At 36.6% G+C, this 19737-nt stretch overlaps 1 protein-coding gene across 1 annotated transcript in view; it reads right to left on the bottom strand.

Moving 5' to 3' along the window:
• Positions 1 to 19737, bottom strand: part of MTPN (myotrophin) — a 65089-nt gene that overhangs the window by 26059 nt on the left and 19293 nt on the right. The window contains exons 2-3 of the mRNA XM_008065661.1: positions 2517 to 2630; positions 1546 to 1629 (exon numbers count right to left, since the gene is read on the bottom strand). Coding sequence (XP_008063852.1) covers positions 1546 to 1629; positions 2517 to 2630 — 198 coding nt within the window. The remainder of the gene's footprint in view (positions 1 to 1545; positions 1630 to 2516; positions 2631 to 19737) is intronic.

Raw genomic sequence — 19737 nt, 5'->3', positions numbered from 1 at the left:
AATGCTGCGATAAACATACGTGTGCAGGTATCTTTTTTTTTTTTTTTATAGAGTGATTTGTGTTCTTCAGGGTATATTCCCAGTAGGGGGATTGCAGGGTCATATAATAAGAATTCTTTATTGTTTAAGCCTGTCTGAGTTGGGTTTAGTTGCAATACAGAATGTAATACAATATTGAAATTATAAATCTTTCATGAACTGCAAATCAATATTTGTAGCCTGTAGCAGTCAGTTTTTGATATAATAAGCAAAAATATTACCCCAGGAATTAAATTATCTAGCAGTTTTCAAAGGTACTTTGTAGTCTTTTCATGGGTGTAAGGGTGGGATGAACAGTAAGGAGAAAGACAGTGACTAGAAATCTCTGTGAGCTCACCCTATAACAGAAGCTGAATCTGCTAGTTGCAAAGAATAGTATTTCCACTTATTTTGGCTTTTGGAGGTATGCATCATTTCTATCAGTACGGTGAGAAAACCGCTTTTGATATATAACCAAAAAACAAAATTCAGTAATTGTGGTTAACATGAAGCTATGGGTAGGAAAAAACCTCTAGTTGAATAGGGCCTGAATTAACTGCTTTTAGAATATCTTTAAAAGATGTCAATAAAGTGTTAAGAGATACATGTGCTATCTGTTTTTCCAATTTTCTCTATATCTTATTCAAGCTGATCCTTTGAAGTATAAAATCCTCTTCAGTCTTAGTTATAATAAAAGGTACTATTTATTGAGTGCCTATTATGAAAAATACTTTTTATATACATTTACTCGTTTAATTCCTATTTCTCTTTTGCTTCTTTTAGCAGGGCTTATTTTAAGATCACAAATGAAATATTATGAACAGCACTTTCTAGAAAGAGTATGGTCATGAAATGACAAGCTTGGGTTTAATATTGGTGATAATACTGTAACTGGTGATATTTATGAAGACTTCTTGCTTTCCCACATTTACAGGCTCCATCTAATATAACTAATTGGTTAATTCCTGAGGCTGGGTTTTGAACTCCATGTAAGAGTTTATAATAGCAAAGATAAAAAAAGTTTAAAAACTTCAGATTTATCACTATCTCAGTCAAATAAAAAAAAGCAAAACGATTCAGAGAGCCCTTACTTACAGGCAAACTACATCAATAATCTTGTTCAGTATGTATTACAAAAAATGAAACTTAACAAATTTCAAACCACTGCTACTCAAAGTGTGGTCTGTGAACCCAGTACCAGTCCACAAACTGTTACTGTTCCCAATGGCATTTTATACATCACTGAGTACAATGGTTATTTTGGCTAACTTTTATTTCATAAAAGATCTTAATAGAGGAGACTGTTGATCTATAGTCTAGCCCAAGCTCCTTACCCATCATGAACTGATAAGAGTTTGTGGATCAGTTATTTTGAGTAACACTGTTCTATATCTCAATTCTAGATACTGCCTTCTAGTTTTCTATTCCTGCTGCCACACGAAATTTAAATAAATTCACAATCAAATACATAGTTTAATCAGCTACATCATAATGGAAAAAGCAATAAAAATTAGTAATTGACCTCACCTTTGACAGAAGCAATTTCACACAGGAAACATGACCCTCATAGACAGCAGACAGAAGAGGGGTAATATGATGTTTATCTGGAGCCTATGAAATAATAAATACAGAGATAACATTATTCATTTTTCATTTCATCTTTCTAGATCTAATTTGGGGACTCTTAAACATATTTTAATTTCAATGTTTACCTATTTGATTTTCTATACAAAATCACTCCACAGAGACACACTTCTAGTCTCTTCGTTACCAGAGGCCCAAGCCCACAAGCAATGTCTCTCCTTGGCAGTCAATGTAGTAAAGTAGAGGATTAGGGCTTTGCCCTTAGCTCAAATCTTGGATCTGCCACTTACTGTGGGGGTTAGTTACTTAGCCCCTCTGAGCCTTGAGTTCCCACTACTGTAGAAATGCCAATGTGGTCCAGTAAGAAAAGAGAGAGGTAGAACATAGCTGATGAAGAGGTAAAAGAGGCAGGTGATATGGCGCCCCTGAAATGTGAAAAGTTCATCTTACTTGCTGTCACAGTTACTTGAACATTTTTCTAAAACTCTGAAATGCAGAAGCTACAAAAGGCTAGAATCAGGAGATGATGGCTCCTATCTGACCACTGTCCACTGACCTCTGTGCAACAATACAGTTTAGATTTATCCTATGACTGCAGAGTCCTATGCTCTATTACATGATAATCATTTGCTACCCGCAGACAGTGCTAACTCCCTAAGCTTTAGAACTTGAAAAGAAACAGCCAAAGGAGAAAACATCATTAGTTTTATCCGCATAAAAAAGTCAGTTTTTTAGCTTGTTTTTATAAACCCGAGCTATGTATTTCTAAGCTACAGAAAATTTGGTATAATTTCAGACCATATTCCTATTGAAAATTAGGTTTCTACAAATAAATATTTTACAATCTATAGAAAACAATTACACAAAGCATATTAACAGAAATTTTTTCTAGAATGACAATATTTTCTACATACATTAATATCTGCTCCTTTCAGCAGCAGAAATTCCAGGATTTCAAGCTGCCCACAATCTGCTGCATAATGAAGAGGCTTCCTTCCACCTTCTAGTGTCCGGTTGACATCTTCTCCCTTATAAGAGAAGCCAAGTGAAAATGATATTTATAATGATGGAAGACTGAAGAAGGGACACGAAGCACCTGAAATTTTAACTTTATTAAAGCCATAAGAGTTTCATGAAATAATTACACTTCACAAAGTGAAGTAAAATAACCAAAAACTTGAAATGAAATTCTGTATAAAAGTTAACATACAATATGGTAGTAATTCAGGTCAAGATTAATACTGAAAACGATACACAATACTGACAAATGTAATGAGATATTACTGTGTTCCATTTCTAAGGTGTTCAATCAGCATAATGTGACCACAAAGGACTGGCAAGTTCAAGAACAAAGATTTTACATGGTTCATATGACATGTATTTTAATTCTTCAAAGAAAGCATCCTTATTTTGATGTAGGCAGCTAATTCAGTATTAGCTATTAAGAATTTATTTCATTCACTCAATCTTTCCTAAAGCTCCATGGTATGACGCTGGCCTAGGCAGTGGGGAGAAAATGGTGAGCAAAATGAGACATGACTCCAGCTGCATGGAGCTTACCATTTGAGTGGGGGGCGGGGGCAAGATATTAATAAAATAATCACATAACACATAATCTCAAAATGTAAGTGCTATATAGAAAAAAGAATGTAGGGCTACACATTTACCAGAAGACTACAGCAATCTTGGTGATGGCAGAGTGTGTAGAGTCAGAAAATGAACCTAAGTCTCAAAAAGTAGGGTTTTTTTTTCTGTTTGAGTAGGGGCTACACTCTTTGCCCAGACAGAAGTGCAGTGGAACAACCACAGCTCACTGCAGCCTGAATCTCCTGGGCTCAAGTGACCCTTCTGCCTGAGCCTCCCAAGTAGCTAGGACTAAAGGTGCATACCAGCACGTGTGGCTAATTTTTTTAATTTTTAATTTGATACAGACACGATCACTAGGTTGCCCAGGCGGCTCTTGAACTCCTGGGCTCAAGCAATCTTCTCAACCTCAACCTCCTAAAATTCTGGGATTACAGGCATGAACCACACCAAGCCCAGCCTCAAAAAGTAGTTTCCATTTATTGAAGATTAACAGACTAACAATAACAACTACCCTCTCTACTGACCAACTACAACATGTTCAGCACTGTATTACATGCATTACCTCTAATATTCAAACCACCCCAAGAAGACAAAACCTCCACTGAATATAACAAAAGTCTAAAGCTGAGAAACGTTAAATAACTTTTTAATGTGGTTCTGTTAGCAAGAGTAGAGCTCTAAACCCATTCTCTTTCTAAACTACCATGATGCTTCTAATTTAACATTTACCCCTTCCCTCTGAGGAGAGTTAAGATTTTACTGAGCAGCAAAATGCTGAAAAGAGTTTATTTTCTCAACAATAGTATTATTCAATTAATGCAGTTTGGTCATCTCATCAAGTCATTCTCTGAATCCAGATGTTCAGGGCCATATCATTTTATAGCCATTATCAGCTATTCTTTCAAACATGTACTCTAAATTTCCCCTCCCACTTTTCACTATGCCTGCTCACTTCTTCCTTTCCATTAATTTAAATACTATAGGTTCTCCAAGTTCCAATCAGACTCAAGATTTACCTTGTCTATGGAATCTTCCACAGTTCTAGTGAGTGCTTCTTCACTTAAAACTCACAGAAATCAGTTAGTATTTAAACATATAGTGCCCTTGCAACTTTTCATGTGCATATGTTTTCTTTCCTAACAGAATGCAAATTCTTTGAGAGTAAATTTTATGTTTTCTTCTTTATATTTTCCTACAGTATGATGTAGGGATTAAGAACATGATTTCTATCACCATTAGACCTGCGGCAAGTTACTTACCCTCAATCTGTATGGGCTTTCTTACCTGTAAAACAGAGATGAGAGTACCTACATCTCATGGAGTTGTTAGGTAAAGTACTTAAATAAGATATTAAATCCATATAAAGTACTTAAATAAGATATTAGCTAACAACAGAAATATGATTAGCTATTATTTATAAGTATTATCTATGTATATAATGGGTACACACAAATATTGAACTTACTTATTCTTAAGCATTCTAAGAAAGGAGTGATATCATTTGTCTACCATAGCAATCTGTGAGGGCAGTGAAGCTTTAAGCAAGGGAGCTATTAATAAATTACAGTGTTCCCAAGTTACAGCCCAAATTTATATTTCAAATATATCGTCTCTTTGGAGGACCAAGAATTTCATCAGAAAACATTTTCCTACTCTGAAATATCAGATGATAAAATGAACTTTCTCTATTAAGACTACTTCAGTAATTAAAAGCAATAACACTTAGTGGGTTGTTTTTCAAGTCAACATGATATCTGCAGAGGGATACAGAAGGTGTATAATGTGCTTAAAATCACTGAAGTTGGTTAGTGATCCAACTTTACCATTTTGTTATGGGTACATAGACTAGGACTTTCTAAATTTCAGTTTCCTCATCTGTAAAATGGGAATAAAAATAACTCTTCTTCAAAGGGTTTTATTGTTTCATTAGATAAGATAACCTATGCAAAGTGCTTATCATAGCGCCCTGACATATGGTAAAATGTTTAATAAAGGTTAACTGTTACATCTGTGAATCCCTGATATTGACTTATACTGGATCTAAAAGACTATCCAAAATTGAGTTAAGGCAGATTTCCACATAATGATTAAGATATGAATGATTAAAGACATGATTTACCATAATATATGTTATATTCAAAACTAAACTTAAATAGTAAGGGTCAACTGCATACCACCTTAGTCTTTATTCACACTGCAAAAATGCAAGGCTTTTAAGGCAAAGAAGGACACTGCGTAAACAGTTCTAATAAAATTGGTTTTCCTTCCATTATTAACATTTCCTTTCCATTATTAACTAGACAGAATTAACTAAACAGGGTCTTTACAGTGAGACAAAGCAAATAAATAACTGCAATAATTAACGCATAAGTGCCTTTGTCAAAGATTTTTCCCTGAATCAAAACACTACCTCCTCCCTTGCACTTAGTACAAGAGTGCAAAATGCATATGAGTTATGAGTTTAAATGCATGGAGTTATGAGTTTAAATTTTCCTTTTTGTCCCTTTAGACATTTCCATTATAATTCTTATTTTAGCTGACAAAACAAATGACAATATTGGAAAGGCTTTGTGAGACTGACAGAAAAAATTCTTGTCTGCAGGGCCTCAACAAAGCAGTACTTATGGAGAAACTTATAGCATTAAATGCCTACATTGGAAAAGTAGAAAGGTTTCCATTCAAATCTTTTGTATTTCTACCAAAAGAAACTAGGAAAAACAAAGTAAATTAAATCCAAAATAGGCAGGGCATGGTGGTTCACACACTTTGGAAGGCAATCGCCTGAGTCCAGGGGTTCGAGACCAACCTGGGCAACTTGGCAAGACCTCCTCTCTACAATAAATATAGTAAAAAAAAAAAATTTAGCTGGATGTGGTGGCACGTGTCTGTAGTTCCAGTTACTTGGAAGGCTGAAGTAGAAGGATCACCAGAGCCCAGCAGATTGAGGCTGTAGTAGCCATGAGTGTATCACTGCACTCCAGCCTGGGGCCTCCAACTCAAAACAAAAACAAAAACAAAAAAACCCAAAATAACCTGGAGGATAGAATAAAGATCAGAGTAGAAATCATAGAAACAGAAAAAAAATAAAGAAATCAAAGTTGATTCTTCAAGATTCATACAATTGATAAACTCCTATTAAGAGTGATCAGGGGCCAGCTGCAGTGACCCATGCCTGTATGCCCAGTATTTTGGGAGGCTGAGGTGGGAGGACTGCTTGAGTTCAGGAGTTCAAGACCAGCCTGAGCAACACAGCAAAACCTCATCTTTACCAAAAAAATTAAAAATTAAAATATCAGTCGGGCATGGTGGTGTGTACCTGTAGTTCCAGCTACTTGGGAGGCTGAGGTGGGAGGATCACCTGAGCCCAGGCTGTGATGAGTTGTGCCACTGCATCACTGGTAAATTCTAACAAACATTTAAGAAAGAAATAAGCCTTATTCTATCCACTCTTCCTGAAAATGGACAAGATAGGAAGATATTTTAATTCATTCTATGAGTTCAGCTTTACTCTGAACAAGACAAAAATGTTACAAGAACAGAACACTACAGGTCAATATTCCTCATGAACACAGATGGAAAAATTCTCAACAAAATTTTAGCCAATTGACTCCAACATTATGTAAAAAGGATACTATACCATGACCTAGTGGGGTTTATTCCAAGAATATATGGTTAATTTAATATTTGACTAGCCAGTCAATAAAATTCATAATTTTAACAAACTAAAAAAGAAAACCATATGATTGATCATCTCAATAGATGAAAAAGCATCAGTCAAAACCCAACAGCCATTTCTCATAAAAATTTAGCAAACTAGGATAACAAGGAAACTTCCTTGGCCAATAAAGAACATCTACAAAAAACCTACATCCAAGATCATTCTTAATTGGTGAAAAACTCACTTAACTGGTCAGAGACTAAATGCTTTCTTCCAAAGATCAGGAACAAGACAAGAATGTCTACCCTTACCACAACTATTCAATGTTACACTAGAGGTTTCAACCAGTACTTGAGGCAATAAATAAAAAGCATCCATTTCAAAAAGGAATAATTAAAACTGTCTTTATCTGCAGATAACATGATCTATGAGGCTTGAGTGACAATTTCATCAGGTTTTCAGGAGGCTTGATAGGTAGTAGCTTCCATAATGACAGTGAAATAGGGAAGGAAGATAGAGCTGTCTAGTTCCTTTCTTCCTACCCTCTAGCACATACTATAGGCATTAGTGAACCACTGGAGAGAAAACAAAACATATACGCTAATCTTTTTAAATTTTTTTTAAGTTTCAAGGGTACATGTGCTTGCTTGTTACATGGGTATGTTGCCTCATGGTGGGGACTGGGATTCTAGTGTACCCATCACCCAAATACTGATTCTAACTTCTTAAAACATTACCAGCTACAGAGAAAAATCAAATCTTAACTCTCTCTCCCAGATTCTGGGGATAGAGGATAGAGATACACAATCTCAACAGGTCCCTTAGCTTTCATGGCTAACTTTTTTTTTTTTTTTTTTTTAAGTTGGAGTCTCACTCTGTCGTCCAGGCTGAAGTGCAGTGGTGTGCTCCTGGCCACCGCAGCCTCGACCTGCTGGGCTCTGACAATCCTTCCACTTCAGCCTTCCAAGTAGCTGGAACTACAGGTGTACACCACCATGTCTGGCTAATTTTTTTGTTTTATTGTAGAGAGGAGGTCTTGCCACATTGCCCTGGCTGGTCTCGAATCCCTGGGCTCAGGCAATCCTCGCCTCCGCCTCCCAAAGTGCTGGGATTACAGGCATGAGCCACGGTGCCTGGCTTACATGGCAATCTTACCATGTTTTCCCTTTTTTCTTGTTCTTTCTACAGAGACCATTTTAGACCTCTTCTACTTTTTATAGCCCTTAGACTTTTCTATCTCTTCCATTCTCTTCAGTCTCAGGAGATGACCTGTGTTACACAGCAGACTGCCTTCAGACATGATCTCCCTCAAGAACTTCTCTCTAACACACCTTCCTATAATTGACCCAGCCTCTCCCATCAAAAGCCAATACTTCAACTGTGTTCTGTACGTCATCTTTTCTTGGATTTTTTTAGGGGGATAACTTACTTCCTGCTTATTCTTTTTCTTGACTGTTTTTTCAGCCTCTCCTGGCTTTTTATCAGCATATGCCATAGTAGCACTGTCACTGAAAAAGCAAACAGCACAAAAACCTTTCCTTGGATTCGACACCTACCTTTCGGTACTGTTCTCTTTCCTCCTTTCTATGACTAAACCTTACAAAAGTGTTTTCTTTATTTGCTATTTCCAGTGTTTCACCTTCCATTCTAATCTGGTGCCCATCCTCAACACTATTACCATAACCATTTTTGCTGAGGTCAAGGGCCTCCACGTTGCAAAATAAACACATTTCTTCTCTTAACTTCAGTGACTCTACGTTATTACAGTTTTCTTCCTACCTCTCTTAACTGTTACTGTTTCCTCTCATGATTTGTCTATTTCTACCAGATGTTTAAAATACATTTTTGGGATCTTGGTTATAATTTCAGATTGTCATCATATAGAATTCAAACAGTTGATAAATTTGGTTATCCTTATATAGTCTTAAAGTAATCTCTATAAAAAAGTACCTCGATTATAAAACTTTTTAGAAATAATACTTCTTTATGGTTAAAGTCTACATATTAATTTAAAAAAACAACTTTATACAGTAATAGCATATATCAGTTTGGCAGCAATAACATTCTCACCATAATATGTGTGAACATAACCAGAGAAGTCACAAGTAACTCTTCACATATAGAGTTACAGTAAAATGGCTGAAAAACATAACTGTGAAATCAATGTCACCACATCCAGACTTGTCTACTTTTACCCTTTCCCTTTCAGTAAGAATAGTTTATCCAGTTTCATTCCACTATTTTAAAAGTTCTTTCCTTTCACTGCAACATGAAGCCTGTCAGTTGTTAAATACACTACAGACTTTATCATGCTTTTCTTATAAGCCATTTCAAAGATATTTTATTTTCTCTAAATATGGTATATCTCAGATATGTAATATATGTGACACTATACAAGAGGGACCTCAAAATCCCCCAGAATTTATAAAAAATTGTATATTTATTCTTACATGTTTAAACTTCAGTTACGTTCTAAGTACTCTCCGTCTGATACAACACACACGTTGAGATACATTTTTTACTGCTCAAAACAGTTTTTGAACTCGTCAATTTTGATGCCTTTTAGTGCTTTTGCTATTTTTTTGTTTCATCTCTTCCACACTGGCAAGTCCTTTTGAGGACTTTTTTTCATACAGGGAAACAAAAAAACATTGCTCAAGGTGAGATTGGATGAGTAAGGAGGGTAGGGCATGGGGTCACATCGTTTTTAGTCAAAAACTGTTGAACACTTAGCACGGTGTGGGCAGGTGTACTCACTCCTAAATCACCCATCATGAAATGGGCAAATGCACTGAAACAATCTCCAAAAAAATGTCAATGAAGCCAAATGCAACCTCTCAGAACAATGCTAGGTGGTACACCGAAGCCAATGGACTCCTAGAACACTTACCTAGTAGGGAAAGCCTGTGCTACAAGGGGTCCCTCCAAAAATAAAATTCTATTTTGTTTGGGTCCCTGCTGGTAAATTCTATTTTTGGTGGGGTTCCCCTTTATATTTGTTATCAATGTACTTCAATGAAAGAAAGAATATGTACTCCATTTATCGTTACTTGTGAAGTCCCAACCTGTAAGTGAGCATCTCTAATGAAAGGCAATTCACTCGGTGGCTCAGCCTGTAATCCCAGCACTTTGGGAGGCTGAGGTGAGAAGATTGCCTGAGCCCGTGGGTTCGAGACCCGCCTGGGCACCTTGGCGAGACCTCATCTCTACAATAAATCAAAAAATTAGCCGGGCGTGGTAGCGCACACCTGTAGTTCCAGCTACTTGGAAGACTGAGGCGGAAGGATCGCCGGAGCCCAGTAGGTCGAGGCTGCGGTGGCCGGAAGTGGCCACTGCACTCCAGTCTGGGTGACAGAGTGAGACTCCAACTCAAAAAAACAAAACAAAAACAACAAAACAAAACGGAAGACAATTCAGGGCCTTGCTGATGAGTCCATTCCTGCTCTAAATGCTGGAAAATTCACTGTTAACTGGTTTTATCCTTGCAGACACATGGAATATATACTTCATATTTTCACATTAGATTGTTAATTATGTCTAGCAACCACATCACATGTAACTAAAACAAAATCTTTTCTATATGACTTGCTGTTAGTTATCCTGAACTTGAGACACTACTTTTCTGAGTACATATATAGGGCTATTACACTGTTATTAAATTTCCTCTTATTATGATCATCTTATTTTTCTAGACTGACAATTTCTTTCTAGATTCTTATTTTAAAAATTTGTTAGTTCTCACCACCTCCCCCACTCCACTCTATCTTCATTATGGTCATCCAAGACACTGATAAACATATATCAAATAAGACTGAGGAATGAGCTCCATGGTGTTCAGGAAACTTCCTTTAGTTTGCTACATTGAGAGAGGTAGTGTACATCACCATTCGAACAAGCCTTAACTTGTTCAAGGATTAGCAAACTTTTTCTATAAAGGATCAGACAGGGCTTTCATCTGCTGATCCCTGATCTAGTTTGATATCATCCAATCATTCTTTTCCATAATTTCCCCAAGAATCACACCAAAACATCCAATTTAAAGAAAGTATTTCAAATTTTCTACATAACAATCTGGGAACTTCGTGAAATGGAAATTAGTATAGAATGACTTATTTCTAAGAGATCCCCTAATAAGTGCTACAACAAAGCACTCCACCACAACAATATACACACTTAAAAAACAATATATATTCATTAAATAAAATCTGGAAAATGTGTATTTTCTTCAGCTAGTCCTACTGTCCAAATTACAAGCATTATTACCACTTTGCTGTAATTCTGTTTAAGTCTTTTCTATGAAAGTAGTTATTTTAAACATTTATTTAACATACACCTTTTTTATCTTTTTTTTTTTTTTTAATTGGAGTCTCACTCTGTCACCCAGACTGGAGTGCAGTGGCCACTCCCGGCCACCACAGCCTCGACCTGCTGGGCTCCGGCAATCCTTCCGCCTCAGTCTTCCAAGTAGCTGGAATTACAGGCGAGCGCTACCATGCCCAGCTAATTTTTGGTTTATTGTAGAGATGAGGTCTCGCCAAGTTGCCCAGGCGGGTCTTGAACCCCCAGGCTCAGGCAATCCACTCACCTCAGCCTCCCAAAGGCGCGGGATTACAGGCTGAGCCACCGAGCCCTGGTTTTTTTTTTTTTTTTTTAACTTAAGTGGGGTCTTGCACAGGCTGGAGTACAGTGGTATGATCTAAGCTCACTGCAGCCTTGGACTCCTGGGCTCAAGTGACCTATCTTATTATTATTGAAAGCTACATATATTCTGTCAAATAGATGTACCACAGTCTACTTAAATATTCTCCTGATTCTAGACATGTAATTAATACCAAAAAACTCTGTAACACTAACATTTTTATTTTATAGACCCATAATAATACTATATTTCATTGATTCTAAAGCACATTTTTTGGTACTGTATTTTAATTTCTCTGAAATTTGGTTACAGACAATTCTGACTGGGGGAAAGGTATTTGTATGGGTTGATTATGTGTTTTGTGTAAACATTAGTCATCACTGTCTATGCCATGCTTTGCTAACAAAACATGTGTCATGAGTCAAAATGTTGAAATGTGAAATACAGAATTAGATTAAGCTAAATTTGAAGAACATAAAAGGTGAAATTCACTGAATCACCCAGCTATTTTTCTCTTGAAAATCTGGTGTGTCATCAATTATTTTTAATCCAGAAAATTAACACAAACTAAACGTCTGATAGAATATGTTTAAAATCTGATTTCTAGGAGAAATGCTATTGGCTCTACTCCCTAGGGTTCAATATATACCACCTGGCTATCACCTTTGAGTCAGTTATGTGCTTATTTACAGTACTACAAGCAAGAGAGGATTTTTCCAGTTTGTCAGTAAATATTATTGAAGAGAATATTCGCTTTTCTTAGGCTCAAGATAAACTAAGTCTATTGGTTTTTATTTTATTTTATTTTTTGCCTTGCTGCAACAACAGGATAAAATCAAACAAATCTAGTATACTGCTCTCTTCACAATGCCACGTTTTCTTTTCCTTTTAGTATTTTATACTTTTCTAGGTATTAGATAGTTTATTCTAAAATTCTCCCAATGATATACATTTGGTTACTCAATCATTCACAAATCATTCACTGGCAGTTAATAAAATTTTAGGCACTGTGGTATCCGAGGTCATATCATGTAATTAAATTATATCATGTGATAAAACTACAGTGAAAACGATGAATCTGCTTTAGGAACAGAGAAAAGGAGATCTAACTTAGCCTGGGAGGGGTCTGGTAAAGCTACCAAGATAAACAGTAAGGCTTGGACTGAGTCTAATATTTTGTCTTTTTAAAAAGATTCTCGCTGGGATTGGTGGCTCAGCCTGTAATCCCGCGCCTTTGGGAGGCTGACGTGAGTGGATTGCCTAAGCCTGCGGGTTCAAGACCCACCTGGGCAACTTGGCGAGACCTCATCTCTACAATAAATCAAAAAATTAGCCGGGCATGGTTGCAAGCACCTGTAGTTCCAGCTACTTGGAAGACTGAAGCGGAAGGATCGCCGGAGCCCAGCAGGTCAAGGTTGCGGTGGCCGGGAGCGGCCACTGCACTCCAGTCTGGGCGAAAGAGTGAGACTCCAACTCAAAAAAAAAAAAAAAAAAAGATTCTCAGTTGGGCGCAGTGGCTCATGGCTATAATCCCAGTATTTTGGGAGGCTAAGGTGAGAGGATTGCCCGAGCCCACGGGTTCCAGACCAGCTTGGGCAATTTGGTCAGACTTCATCTCTACAATAAATAAAAAAATTAGCCAGGCATGGTGGCATGTGCCTGTAATTCCAGTTACTTGGAAGGCTGAAGCAGAAGGATCACCTGAGGCCAGCAGGTTGACTGTGAGACTGTAGTAGCCGTGGGCTTTCCTGGGTGACAAAGGGCGACTCCACCTCAAAGAAAAAAAAAATTCTCTTTTCCAGTCTTTGTAATCTTGTATTTTTAACAATGTAACAAAGATAATATCAGAGGTGCCAGCACTAGGGTTCTTTTAGTACACAAGCACGTTTTGAGTCGGATTAGGGGCAATCCTCACATCCTGCTACCACCTCAAACTGGATAGCATTCTCCCTTTAAAGCATAAATAAGAAGAAAACCAAGATGAGAAGGTATAAAACTAATCATATAGAAAAATAAGAGAAGTATTATATTGAAAATTCTAAGGAAGGATACACCTTTGAAATGATTTAATATAAGAAACTTAACTTTAGAAAACATCTACATAGTAATAAAAATGAATCCAAAAGATGGGGTATCGATGATAAAAGGATCTTAAGAGAGCAAGAAAAATGCAAAGTTAACTGCAAACTGAGGTACAAGGCTGACAGGAAAAAGAAGCTGCTGCGAAAGTGAAACAGCAAGGAAGAAGTTTAAAACTGCAACTGCAAAATTCAAATTTACACCAAAGACAGTAGAGTTGGGAACATTACTCAAATTAAGAAAACTTGATTAAGAATTGAGAAAAAAAGAAATTCTCCTAAAAGACTGAGAATGATTTTTAAAAAAAGTAAAAATATTTAAAGAAAAAGATAACTGGCATAAGAAGTGTAAAGCTCTAACCTATAAATAATACATAAACCTAACAATGGTATCAGAAAGTTATAAAAACAATTTTTCAAGCTCAAGATAGACCTGGGCCTGCAGACTCTAAGAGCTCAATGTATTTCAGTCAAAAACTCAGCAGATTCTCTCCTTGAAAAATGTTTTACAATTTATGTTGTATAAAGATAAAGCAAAAAAAAGAAACAAAAAATAAAAGTCAAAACCATATTAAACCAAAAAATTTAAATTAGACTGATCCACTGAATTCCAGAAGACTACAGAAAGAAACTATCTCTAGTAATAATATTTGGAGAGGATTTAGGATCACATATAATCTTCTAAGGAGAATTCATAACACTATATGGATGGGAGACTTGTGACACATTCGTTAAATTTATCTGTTGGGGATAGGCAGATGGTTGGGAATATCTAGTCTATAGTTTGGAGAGAATAAATTATGACTCAAGCACATTCCACATAAACAGAAAAATCAATACTTATGTGTAAAGGCAGTCTTGGCTGGGCATGATGGATCACATCTGTGATCCCAGTGCTTTGAGAAGCCTAGGCAGGAGGATTGCTTGAGGCCAAAAGTTGTAGACCAGGGCGAGAGATCAAGATTTTGCCTCTACAAAAAAATCAATAAATAAAAAATAAAGGCAGTCTTAAGTATCAGAAAATCAGAAAATATACCACTCATGCTCCGTATCAGAAAATCAGAAAATATACCACTTATGCTCCCTCAAGGAAGTGTAAAACTGAAGTGCAGCAGTTCTCTAACATTTTGGTCTCAGGATCCCAAAGAGCTTTTTTTAAAAATATAGGTCATACCCATCAATATTTATCAAATTAGAAATTAGAGTGAAAAATCTAAATGTTGATGAATACATTTAGAAATAACAAAAAGAAATACATTACATGCTAACATAAGATTATTAAAGTGACTATACATTCCAAAACAATGAGGGGTGGCACTGTATTAATTTTTTGCAAATCTTTTAAACGTTTATTTTAATAGAAGGTAGTTAAATTTTCATTTGTGCCACATTCAATTTGTTTTGATATGTTGTTTTGGCCAAAATATAATGAAGACAATTTTATAGAGAATGTAGTTTAATAAGTAAAGAATTAGTCCAGATGCGGTGGTTTACACCTATAATGCCAGCAATTTGGGAGGCAGAGGCGAGAGGATTGCCTGAGCTCAGCGTTGGCGATCAACCTGAGCAACATGGTGAGATCTCATCTCTACAATAAATTAAAAAAATCAGCCGGGTGTGGTGGCGAATGCCTGTGGTTCCAGCTACTTGGAAGGCTGGGGCGGAAGGCTTGCCTGAGCATAGCAGGTTGAGCCTGCAGTGACTGTGAGCATGCCACTGCACTTCAATCTGGGCAACAGAGTGAGATTCTGACTCAAAAAAATAAAATAAAATAAACAAATAAAATAAAATGTGAAAATTTCACAAATGAGTTGCAGATCCATTCCTTCCCAGTTTGGGAGTCTTCTGTGGTTGGGAAGTAATACTCAAACGCTTTTGAAAGCTAGATAAGGGTCGGGCACGGTGACTCAAGCCGGTAATCCCAGCACTTTGGGAGGTGGAGGCGAGAGGACTGCCTTAGCTCAGGGATTCAAGACCAGCCCGAGCAACATGGTGAGATCTCATCTCTACAATAAATCAAAAAAATTAGCTGGGTATGGTGGCACATGCCTGTGGTTCTATCTACCTGGAAGGCTGAGGCGAAAAGATCACTGAGTCCAGCAGGTCGAGGCTGTAGTGGCCGTGAGCATGTCACTGCACAACAGCCTGGGCGACAGAGTAAAGAATTTTTACAAATGAAAGACTTTTTAACAGCCTTTTCAGTTATTTATGAATACTCTGCCTTGAAATTACTCTAGAGCTGAAGAAGTTGTAGTTTACTGAAGGTTATCTGCAATGTGAAATCTGAAACCATATCAATAAACTTTATACATTTGTTATATTAAAATGTACCATCTATCTTACACTTTAAGTGAATCTTTTATTTATTCATGCATTATTGTGTAACATAAGGCATTAATAATTTAGAAAATACTGGTTAACCAAGGTATGCAGATACTGACAAATTTCTTTATGCAATAAAAAAATTCATTAAAATCACTTCCAAGCTCATCAGAAAAGTTTTTAAGTACTGAGGATGCCATCAAGCTTAAAATGGCAGATAAAAATGCCCCAAAATTCAAACTTTCTCTTGAAAGCTCATATTTTACAAATGGCAATAAAAACGATTGTTTTCTTTAACCTGAGACTCCACTCATTTTCAAGAAAATGTCAAATATCGATGTCAGAATAATCAAATTTATAATTTGTCAGTTTTTTTTTTTAAATGATGTTACATGAGAAAAGCAGCTAGTTCAGGTCATAACTGTAACAGATGCAGAAGAGCTTTATGAGCACTTTCTACTACCTTACACAGAATATTAAAAAGTACACTTGCAATCAAAATTCAATAAAAGTACATTTTTAAGTGTACTTTTTCAAGAGCATTCTTAAGTGAAGCTGGCAGTTTTTAAAAACTGAGCAGGTCTGACTCGGTGGCTCAGCCTGTAATCCCAGCATGTTGGGAGGCCAAGGTGAGTGGACTGCCTGAGCCCATGGGTTCGAGACCAGCCCGGGCAAATTGGCAAGACCTCGTCTCTACACTAAAAAAAAAAAAATTAGCCGGGTGTGTTAGTGCGTGCCTGTAGTTCCAGCTACTTGAAAGGCTGAGGCAGAAGGACTACTGGAGCCCAGCGGGTTGATGCTGGGGTGGCAGTGAGTGTGCCACTGCCCTCCAGCCTGGGCGATGGAGTGAGACTCCAACTAAAAATAAATAAAATAAAATAAAAAATAAAACCTGAGCATGTGTGGTGGTAAAGTTCACAATGACTAGTGGTACAGTTTGATGCCAATGCCTTGATTCATGCAGCAGTTTGACTCAACTTTCTTTTGCACACCAGTAGAAACGTCATTACAATTAAAAGGGCAAATAAGGTCTTCATATTATTATAAAAATAGACCTCATGGATCTCTTGAAAAGTTCTCAAGTATCCCCAGAGAGCCATAATACTTTGAGAACTCTAGCTTTAGTGAGGTAAAAGAAGTATACTAAAAATTTAGACACCAGTATTTGGAGTTTCGGCATAAAGAATGAATGGTGAAAAGTAAAGCCAATTAAGCAATGATTTAAGTATGGTTAAAAACTAGATGTAGTTGTCAAAAATAAGATATACAATTTAACAAGTATATACAATCACACATTTAGAGAAAATAAACAGAAAGTAGGCGGGGAAATAAAAAAACCTACTCGATTATGTAGGGCAGAATAGGGTCTTATTCAATGCCACAAATGAGAAGCTTGCTAAATAAATGATGGCATGTCCACCATGAAATACTGTGAAGAATCATTTAAAATAAAAATGAAAATACCTTACATTTCTTGAATGCTTACCATGTGTCAGACTATGTTACAAATCTTGTACAGGCATTCATTCACTAAACTATCACAAAAACTTTACAAGGCTAGTACCACTATTCTGACGAAAGGAAACTGAGGTCAATGGGGAGATGACCATGTTAACTAAGTGAATGAAGCAGGTTACAGATCATGAAGAACTTAGAAGAATATATGCTTTTATATAATAATAAAATATTAAATATACACAACCAATTTGTAATTATTCTTAGAAAACAGGATTATGAGGATACTCTCACTTCCTGAATTTCAATGATATTTACATCTTTCAAAAATAGGCATGCGTTACTTTTATAATCAGTGAAAACACAGAAAACCTCATTCTGAAAAACTAAAACAGATCAAAGGCTACCAATTATTTGTCAACTTAGAAAAATTTAGATGTAAACTTTTTAAAAATGAAATTTAAAGTTCTAGTAGAACTAAAAAAGATCTATATTGTTTTCCAGTCTTGGAAGAAAAAGAAGCCAATAAAACAGTACCTACAGCTTAGGCCAGGTGTGATGGCTCAAGCCTGTAATCCCTTGGGGGACCGAGATGACAGAGGTGAGAGAGGCCTGAGTACAGGGGTTTGAGTCCAGCCCAGGAAACTTGGTGAGACCTCGTCTCTATGACAAATCAAAAAATTAGCCGGGCGTGGTGGCATGTGACTGTAGTTCCAGTAACTTGAAAGGCTGAGGCTGAAGGATCACCAGAGTCCAGCAGGTTGAGGCTATGGTGACCATGAGCATGCCACTGCACTCCAGCCTGGATGACAGTGAGACTCTGACTCAAAAAACCCACAAAAATATGTTGTATCAGAGATAACTATACAAGTACCTGCAGCTCAAAAAAAGCAAAAAAGGCAGAATAAAAGTAAATCTAACTCAACTAAACTTGAAATCTAAAAAAAATAAAATTTAAATTTATGAGTTATAAGAAAGAATGTGAATAGGTTTTATAGTCAATTTTTTTTAAAAAAGTGTTTCCCTGTTTCATTTTTAAGAGACAGGGTCTTGTTATGTTGCCCAGGCTGGATTCAAACTCCTGGGCTCAATGATTCTCCCACCTCAGCCTCCTCATTAGTTGAGATTACAGGTGCAATGAGCCTGGTTCTTAAATGTCAAATTTAAAGATAAAGAATGAATCTTGAATTTTGTTAACACCAAAAAGAAGAGTAAACAAATTTCCAACCAGAAGCTGCTACTGAAAGTCATCTAGTAGAATGAGAAAATGTAAAAAATATTTTTTAAATGGACGAAACTATATTAGGCACATAAATCTAATAGACTAGGAAGAGTAATATTAATATAAGGTAGAACTCAAAGCAAAAAAAAGTAAATGGGAAAGAGATTCTGTTTTACATATTTAAAATGTTAAGCTAGTCATGAATCTTTATCTAAAGAATAGTAAGAAAACAACTGGCAAAAATAGCACTGCAGTGAGATTATCAAAATAATCTCAGTCTTTGGCAGGCAAGGACATAGCAGGCATGATAGTTAATAATGAGACTGAAGCATTTTATCAAACTTCACACTATGGAAACTACCTCTTCTACTTCCACTGAATTATTACCAAAACTTAACTATAACAGACCAAAGAAACTTCACTACATTCTATACTTTAAAATCTTAATAGAACCCATTATGTAATCCAATGCAATGAAATAAAACTAATTTTCACCACATCCTCTCCAGCAGCTGTTATTTTTTGAGTTGTTGATAATTGCCATTCTGACTGGAGTTAGGTGGCATCTCAGTGTGGTTTTGATTTGCATCTCCCTGATGATTAGTGAGGTTGAGCATTTCTTCATGTGTTTATTGGCTGCTCGGATGTTTTCTTTTGTGAAGTGTCTGTTCATATCTTTTGCCCATTTTATAATGGGGTTGTTTTTTTCTTTTCAGCATGTTTGAGTTCCTTGTAGATCCAGGATGTTAAGCCTTTGTCAGACCTGGAGTTGGCAAATACTTTTTCCCAGTCTGTAGGCTGTCTCCCTGCTCTCTTGATGGTTTCTTTGGCTTTGCAGAAGTTTGTCAGTTTAATAAGGTCCCACTTGTCTATCTTCTCTCTTATGACCTGTGGGTTTCGGGTTTTGTTCAGGAATTGGATGCCAGTTCCGATTTCCATGAGGGTATTTCCTTCCTCTGTTGGTGGGAGTGTAAACTAGTGCAACCTCTGTGGAAAACAGTGTGGCGATTCCTAAAAGCTCTAAAAATCGACCTTCCATATGACCCCACAATCCCCCTACTGGGAATATACCCTGAAGACCTCAAATCGCTCTATAAAAAAGATACCTGCACACGTATGTTTATCGCAGCGTTGTTCACAATAGCAAGAACCTGGAAACAACCATGCTGCCCAG

Source organism: Carlito syrichta, unplaced genomic scaffold (assembly GCF_000164805.1).
Source record: "Carlito syrichta isolate Samal-C Ts95f unplaced genomic scaffold, Tarsius_syrichta-2.0.1 Scaffold308732, whole genome shotgun sequence".
In the NCBI taxonomy this organism is placed as follows: Eukaryota; Metazoa; Chordata; class Mammalia; order Primates; family Tarsiidae; genus Carlito; species Carlito syrichta.
The sequence above is the reverse complement of the archived record's forward strand: the minus strand, read 5'-3'. Positions and strand labels throughout refer to the sequence as shown.